At 44.1% G+C, this 8,360-nt stretch overlaps 1 protein-coding gene across 1 annotated transcript; it reads right to left on the bottom strand.

The window, feature by feature from the left end:
- Nucleotides 1-230: 230 nt before the first annotated feature.
- On the bottom strand, nucleotides 231-7,296 carry LOC109910362 (host cell factor 2). Its single transcript, XM_020509542.2, has 16 exons — nucleotides 6,583-7,296; nucleotides 5,990-6,138; nucleotides 5,600-5,763; nucleotides 5,157-5,359; nucleotides 4,855-4,939; nucleotides 4,645-4,748; nucleotides 4,209-4,433; nucleotides 3,793-3,984; nucleotides 3,445-3,509; nucleotides 3,079-3,259; nucleotides 2,942-2,991; nucleotides 2,718-2,861; nucleotides 2,362-2,547; nucleotides 1,791-2,091; nucleotides 1,603-1,675; nucleotides 231-1,458 (listed from the first exon to the last, which is right to left on the bottom strand). Exons 1-16 carry the CDS (start codon nucleotides 6,770-6,772, stop codon nucleotides 1,449-1,451), a joined length of 2,322 nt encoding a protein of 773 aa, XP_020365131.1. The 5' UTR covers nucleotides 6,773-7,296; the 3' UTR covers nucleotides 231-1,448.
- Nucleotides 7,297-8,360: the final 1,064 nt, after the last annotated feature.

The following is an 8,360-nucleotide window of genomic DNA, read 5'->3' as shown; positions in this document are numbered from 1 at the left end:
ACTCTACTTCAATTTTAGCCCCATGTGGTTAAATGGCAACATTACATAAGCTCTTGGAAAAGTGCTCGTGAGTCCTGAACACTTGCTGCAATGAATTTAAGTTTTCAGTTTGATCCATTTTCACAAATTAACTAAAGGTTTTGCGGTGTATTTTGAAATTTACCGGTAGATGTTAAATAACTGATGCCAATGACGACCTGATTTCAGACAATGATCACACACACACATAGTCAATGCTCATTAGCAGATTGTCATGACCAGTTTTATTTATTGGTGTATTTGAACCACATTTGGACTGTTAACAGAAGTCCACAATGTTCTAGGTTCTCCTTTGACACATTGTACAACATACACCTACCAAGAGTACAGGGATAACATAGTCATGCAGCCCGGATTATTTTTCAATACAACCCTGTAACAAAACAGGAACCTTAAAACAATTCTCTCCTGTAATGAGCTCATATTAACAAAACAAAAATGAGATCTAGGCTACATACTCACTGAGTAACATATGGTAAAAAAAAGAAAGAAGTTAGTTTCAACAACAACAACAAAAATATTTGAAACATATGCATCTTCGCTTTTGCCATACTGAGTAGCTTTGGAATCAGATGGAATTAATGTCTGGATCAAATCTACAATTCAATTTGTAAATTCAATGAGCGGCCTAAAGAAACCTTGTGATTTCCACATTGCATAGTGAGCTACAGTGCTATAAGAGAGGAAAGGTAGTGTTAATCACTGTATTTATGTATTAACAGAAGTATGGATAGCTTAAGATAAACACATGGCTTACTTCCTATGGCTACAAAATAAAAATAAAGACAATTGAATAAAGGATAATAACAGTATCCATAAATATGAAATGGTAAATGAACAACAAATTGATGGACTCAAACCCTCACATTCCATACCCACAAGGCATGTAAGAAGTGCTGTGTTGGAATCATGTTATACTTTACAAAAATACTTCTGCATGCTGAGGCTGAAATACAACCATCGACTTGGCCCAAATTATAAACACGCAAAATATCACACTACTATTCAAGTTTGCTACATGTTAATTATAGTGAAGCAGTCGCTGGCCAGTTGATCATCATCCCCATTCAAAACCCCTTCATACACTAAGGCACATTCATTCCTTGTCTGTTTGACAAGAGGGGTAATTCTCTGGTCATAACATCAGTTATCTATTTAACTTCAAAAATACTAATGGAAGTACAACTTTTTGTACACTATAATGTAATACAGTGTGGTCAAATGACAGGTGGAAATTAACACACGCAACAGTTATGTACAACAATTAGAAAAAACATACAAAATAACTTAATCTATAAGTTCTGTACAGCCTTTTTGTGAGGGACATGGCTCGGGTTGGAAAGTAGTCATGCCCTCTGACTAGTTACATCATCTTTCCTGGGTATCGGCAAGCGTCTGGCAGTCCATCTTCAACCTGAGCTGCAAGACACGAGGAGAAAAAAACGACAATAAGTCCTCTAACATCAAACTCTAAAAAGAGCAAGCCTGACAACGGCAAGGGACAACTCATCTCATATAAACCTTCTCCTAAGGTTTAGTCAGATGAGAGCAGAGCTTGTTCACCTGTCTGCTGCCTCCTGTTCTGCCTCTGTGGGGCTGCCGTCTGGTTGTGATGAGGCTTTGAGTTTACTGGCATCTGAAAGGAGACAGAGCCCATGGTTAGAGACCACTCAGTTGTGACAGTCAGTATGCCACTAGAGTACTGATTCAGGGTCAGGATAAACCACCCCCCCACCCGTCTTGCCGCATACCCTGTAGCCAGCGAATCTGTGTGGCGGGCCCATAGCCCTGCTCGTTCTTGGCCGCGATGCGGAAGACGACAGCTGGCCGGTTGGGGGCGGAACTGTCGATGTAGGCATTGGCCAGGTGGGCGGGGCTGACGGTGCAAGAGGTCTTGGTGCCGCGGTAGATCCTGATGAAGGCCAGCTGGCCAGGACGCTCAGAGCTGCTGCTGGACCGGTTCTTCCTCACCGCCAGGTACATGGAGTACTCCAGGATCTTACCTGACGGGGAGGTGGGGGAGTCCCACGTGATGTGGACAGAGTCATTAGCCTGGAGGAGGGGGTTGGTGGATAAAGGATGAGAGGAAAAACATCTAATTGAGATGAAACAATGATACACATTTGATAAAACTAGAAATATATTGTGGAACTAGAAAGGCAGAAAGAAATCACAATCTCCCATGTGAGCTCTCTGAAGCCTTTATTGAACAATAACCAATGCTGGCAGCACATTCTGTTGGCACAGTGTGCTTGGCCTCATTTACACCCCTCATCAGTAACCTTCTCTGTGTGTAAAGTAGGCTGTAGGAGTGTACTGTACCTTGGTGATCTTGACAGCTGAGGGCGCTCCGGGAAAGCCGGGCTGGCAGGTTTTGAACTCGCTGGCAGGGCTGAAGTTTCCCTGACCACAGCTGTTGATGCCTGCTACTCTGAACCTGTACGCTACACCTGGACACAGCTCCTGCTTCTCCCTCCACTCATAGTCCTGAGGCCCCTGCAAATTAATCTGTGGGAGTGTGGTGTGTGTCAAATTGGGAAATCAATAAACAGATTAGAGACAAATTAACAAAAATGACTGCTAGCCAAAGATGGTTACTGCATGTTATCTGCACACATTCTGGGGGAAGTTTTTCATTATATACTGTCATTTAAGATTCAAACCAAGATGTGGCTTACCTCTTTAGTGTTAGTGGGTCTGCTGTAGATGGTGGAAATAATGTCATTTTCAGGTGGCAGGTAGTAGTGGGTAACCTCAGAGAACAGGGTTTTGAACACTCCAGCATCAAACCACTCAGACTCATCTAATTTCTCACCAGATACCTACAGGGCACAGACAGGCATTATTTCCTTCAGTCTCTATGGTAGACAAATTAATAACTTCCTTAGTATTCTAATCCTACCTTGCATTTGACAGTGTTGGGATCTGAGGAAGTGCTGTCAGGTTCTTGTCCTGTGAATGAGGAAGGACTGTCATTGGTTATGCCGATGATATTCAAACCATACTAGTAAAAAGCTAGCTTGGGGTCCATGCTGTTACCTGGCAGGTGCTCACTGCTCGCCACTGTGTCCGAGCGCTGGGAGGTTTTTGTGGGGTCACCCTCCTGTCCAAAGGACTCGGAGTGTGTTTTTCCACTAGCATCACTTTCTCCCTCTGGGTGGGGGTCTCGAACAGCCTCTGACACTTCCATGGGAGTCACCTTCTGCCCTGCAGCCACCTCCTGGCGTGCAAGGTGAAGAGACCGCAATATTCAGTGTCAGTCAATGTAGCATTAACAAAATATGGATGTAACATTTAGCTTAGCTGTTACAGTCTCAATGGCAGTACTAACACCATCTGAATATAGCACTTTCCCAGCACTGTAGCTAAGACAACTGGATATGGGTATAAGGGTCACCATCTGACCTGTTGGGATGTATTCTGGGCTTCCTGTGAGGTGGGGTCATCTGGGACCTGAGCTGACTGGACATCTGGAGGAAAAAGAGCACATTAAGCATAGCTTTACATATATGCCTCTTCTTAGCCTGCTTCAACCTTCAACCCTGGCCCAGTATAGGCGTCAACCCTGGCCTTGAGAGTGGACCAGATGGCCCTGGACAAAGGCTTCTGCTTCTAAACCACTTTCAAAGCCAATTGCTTGGCATCAGACAGAACTCCTCTGAAGGCCATGTGAAATTCCCTGTTGTCATTCCTATTCAAATTAATGGCCTCTGATTGGTTGTGTGGGAGCAGCAGGTAGATTTCTCCTCTCACCTTGGTCCTGGGGGTTCCTCTCCTGGCCATCTGTGCTGGGTCGGGCAGTGGGGTTGGCTGGGGTGTTGGAGGGGGAGACGGGCTGCAGCTGGAGGATGTAACACTCTGCTGCAGGTAGGGGGCGCCAGGCCACATGGAGCATGTTGACGGTGGACTTGACCAGTAGTACTGCTGCTGGGGTGGAGGGCCGCTCTGAAAACACCACAAGTCACAGTTAGGTTGTAGCAGCAAAATGGCCTTGCAGATAGCAAGTGTGAACAAATGAGAAATACACTCTTCACTGACTTTCCTAGTTAAATAAAGGTTTTTAAAAATATATACAAATATGCTTTAAAGATGGTATGACGCTGCAGCACATTTTGAGCGACAGTAATAAGACATGCTGATATTAATAGTATCCTTGTCTCTCTTCTCACCTGTCTCCAGATACCACAGGTCCTTGCAGCACACCTGGTAGTTCCAGCTCTTCCGGTAGCCGTCACGGCCGCTCCAGATGTAGAGGCGGGAGCCGACAGAGGCAGCACAGTGGCCTGCCCTGGCTCGGGGTCCCCCGCTGCTGGGCTGGGGATCTTCCTGGTCACCCTGGCTCACTGTCTGCCCCTGTTGCTGATCCGGGCCTAGGCTCTGCCATGTCATGGTGTCTGATATCAACAGGAAAAGGGGTAAACTGTTTAAGCACTTTAACTTCTGCAGATGGAGAAGGGGCTTTATACATACATTTGATTGATTTAACCTTACTGGGTTCAATTGAATGTGATGATTCTCATAATATGAATTTAAATGGAATGCCTGTTATGTGACCAGCCAGATACCCTAAGTGATGAGCTTGTAATAATGATGTATGATACTGACCTAAGTTGAGCACTGATAAGGAGTTGGTACATATCCATTCAGCTCCCAGGGCGTTAGGTTTGTCTGTCTCTGGAACGGGAACCCATCCCCCAAAAACATACATCCTTCCCACACAGAGGCAAAGCAACAAAAAAAATAAAACATATTAGGCAAACATCCATGATGCCACACAAACATATACAGCACACACAAAATAACTATTTCCATTACTTGTTTTCTATAACGTTGGCAGAGTGAAGGCTTCTAGGTAGAGGAAGGGGTCCTTTAGTGTCAGGTGTAGACCATGTCATAGATTCTAAAGATCAGACAGAAGAGAGTGGAGAGCCAGTTAGATTACCTCACTTCAATCATTTCATCGCCACAAACACAAATGCAAGGTTACGGTTTATGGAAACGGAAGGTTGGTTACAGCTACAGCAACCTGAATTCACACCAAGGAGATTAGTTCATTCAAAGTGTTGTGGTCAGATTGTGGTTCATCAAAGCATGTTAGTAGACTGAGATGAGGTTACCGAGGTCAAGCTGCCAGAGGTCGTCAAGGCGACTGCCTCTCATCCCTCCGAAGATGTAGAGTTTGGGGGAGCTTGTCCCAGTGTATGCCACCGAGGTGTGGGACTCTCGAGCCCACGGACCCACACCCTTAGTATCTGGAATGTTCCAACCCTTCACCCCTGACACTGACTGCAGCTCCAGCTCATAAAAGTCATCTAGGTACCTGCAGAGAGAAAACAGAGAGCCAGTGGAATGAGAACTAGCCTGGTCCCAGATCTGTTTATGCGGTCTTGCCAACTCCTATGGTCATTGGTGTGGCCAAACAGATCTGGGTCCAGGCTAGATGAGAACATCATTAGTGACAGAGCAAGCATTAAGGTTTCTTATGATTATCACAACCCTCAGTACCCTGATTAGAGAAGCTGTGTTGGAGACTGTTGGAGCTATATACATAGCTCCATACCTTGGGACATTGCCATTGGGGTCCTCACTGTCATTGGCCAGTCCCCCGAACAGGTAGCACTTGTTCCCAATGAGGGTGAAGCTGTGTCCGAGGCGGGGACATGGGGGCGGCATGCCATTCTTTGGTGGCCTGGGTTTCAGCTTCTTCCACAGCCAGCGGCTCGCCTGATAGACAAAGGGTCAGAGGTCAACTATGGCATCTTATCCATCCGAGTGACTACATACAATCTACTGTACAATCTAAGGGGGAAAGATGCTGTACTTGTGAAGACCTTCCATCAGAGCTACAGGTCTGTGAATGACAATTCTGCAGCACACCCTTCACCTTATGCATAAAACATGACAAGAGGATGTTTATTACAGAAGACGCAAGTGAGTGCGAGAGCCTCACCTGTAGCTCGTACAGGCTGTTGTTGTATTTGCCAAATTCCACCATGCCGCCAAAGACCAGGATGCGGGTTCCCTCACAGGCAAAACCATGGGCAGCACAGCCTGGAGGGATGTCCCCTCTCACCGCTGGGAGAAACCACTGCTTAGAGACTAGACAAAGGGCCAGAGATCTGATCACCTGAGAATAACTAATGTTTACTCAATCATAATGCACTGTGTGACTATAATTACGCAATATAACTTATAAAAGCTAAGTCGACAATTGTTTGTTTGTTAGCTACATGGCCTCGAGATTCTCAAGTGATCATCTGTTCCACATCAATTGTATGCTAGCTAAGTTAGCTATTCTACACAGAAACTACATCTGATAACAACCATAGACAGTATATATACATTTGGTTAGCTTCGCTAGCTAACGTTAGCCAAGTAAGCAAGCTGGCTGCTTAGCTTCAGGGAATGTTTGTGAAACTTTCAAGGCATTAACATATTAGTCGCACCAGATGGCTAGAAAAACCAAATAGTTAAGTTAGCTCACTTCTCAAACACAAAATGTGTAGCATCCATTAGCTATCGTTCATTAACGCGTTAGCCTACCGGTGTTGTAAACATGGAGCTCCTCCGCTATCCCCTCGTTTCCACCTCCAAACACGATAATAAGTTCCCGAATAGCCGCTGCTCGGTGTCCGTGTCTTGACCGGGGAATAGGTCCAGTAAATGAGTTGACTTTTTTCCATAACGGGTCCATTGTTCCGTCAGGAACGCAACACACCGGGGTTCGGTCCATTAACGGTTATAGCAGTTTGGCGCTGTTTGTTGTTACCAGAGAGAAATAGGCGGAGCGAGGTGGAAAACTCTCGCGTTGTCCCCTTCACCGGAAGTGCAATACTAAACAGAGGAAGTTGCAATTTTTTGTATTCAATTTATGGGTGTTAAATCCAATTTGTGGATTTGTATTTCCGAAGTGATTTCTAAGCTACACAAATTCAGTTTTGACATCCTACCAACTTTAGGCTTGCCGAAATGCCTGAGAGAGGCACTCAATAAATTGAGTTGAGACAGAGTTTAACGTTTGATTTTAGTTTTACTCCTTGTTCTCTACTTATACCCTTGACCTACTTTGTCTGCATTAGGTACTGGTAATACAACACGCTACAACATTCAATAAATATCCCCAAACACTATTTCTCCAGCCTCACATGATGTAAGTGGAGAAGATCCACAATTTTTCTTAGAGAACCTCTATTTTAAAAGTGTGCTTGTGCGTGCGTATGCGTGTATAGACACATGCATTGAAATTTTGAAAAATGTGTAAATATATTCCAATGAAGTTAGATCTATATATATTTTTTAATATAGAAGTAAGAAAGCCTTAAGATAAATAATTCACTTGTTTAGAGAGATAATTTTAGAGTAAAGTAGTAATGTTGGGTGAGTGTGTTGGGATGCATGCCAGCAAAGACACGACACAACACAACACTAAACAATACATTAATTGCACTAACTAGAGAAAGAAACCATTAATCTTGGACTTGGGACCATACAGCCACTCCACTGAATATCAGGCTAATGATTGCTTGGCAATACTTGCTGTAAGCCACTGATTCCTTCCAAACCACTTATGGTTGAATTTGAGATTTCCAACTTGTTGAGCACTGATATGTTTTATCTATAATTTCTCTTCATTATTTCTCTTCATTTGACAAGGATTAAAAAGGATTTGCAGTAGATGTTTGACTTGATTCATGAAGATGACTGCTAGCTAAGATTTTGAAAGTATGATGTTGACCAATCAAATCTCCTGTAGATATGTGATTTGACATCATTTTATCTGTGGCCAATGACCTTGAGCCTTCGTGGATGGGCACTTCTAATGTAACTCTATGGCAGCACACAAGGGGCTGGAATTTTCTATCTCTACCCTTACACTTGGCGGTGACGTAGTGTCCCCATCAATTACAGAACACTGAGCCAATCACAGCGCAACGCTCTGTATTTTCTACTGGCTTGCCCCACCACCACAGAAAGCACTGAGCTAGGCTGACACACCTACATTTTGGAGCAGCCTTACTCAAGAAAAAAAGAGACCATGTTTGTATGCGGCTTTATTAACTCAATAATATATATATTTTTTTTACATTGTTTGCAAACTGATATGTGACATTTATGCCAAAATAACATTTGGGTGCAAAAAATGTGGGGTTCAAAACAGGTGGGGCTTTTCAGCACCGGCCCTGAACAACAGGTCACCGGCCCTGAACAACAGGTCACCACTGCTCAAGTATTTAACCTTTATTTAACTAGGTAAGTCAGCAGGTTGTGAACTATGCAAACAACGTTTCCAAGCAGAGAATGAGAACCGTAGGCTAAATGAC

This window comes from Oncorhynchus kisutch, linkage group LG19, assembly GCF_002021735.2.
Source record: "Oncorhynchus kisutch isolate 150728-3 linkage group LG19, Okis_V2, whole genome shotgun sequence".
NCBI classification, from domain to species: Eukaryota; Metazoa; Chordata; class Actinopteri; order Salmoniformes; family Salmonidae; genus Oncorhynchus; species Oncorhynchus kisutch.
The sequence above is the reverse complement of the archived record's forward strand: the minus strand, read 5'-3'. Positions and strand labels throughout refer to the sequence as shown.

What these genes read in the sequence shown, in the direction of transcription:
- LOC109910362 (XM_020509542.2), bottom strand. Translation starts at nt 6,772, where the DNA reads ATGGACCGAACCCCGGTGTGTTGCGTTCCTGACGGAACAATGGACCCG. An exon ending in CCCAGAATACATCCCAACAG is followed by an intron (nt 3,260 to 3,444) that starts GTCAGATGGTGA and finishes CTTGCACGCCAG; the next exon opens with GAGGTGGCTGCAGGGCAGAA. An exon ending in GAGCAGTGAGCACCTGCCAG is followed by an intron (nt 2,992 to 3,078) that starts GTAACAGCATGG and finishes CCTCATTCACAG; the next exon opens with GACAAGAACCTGACAGCACT.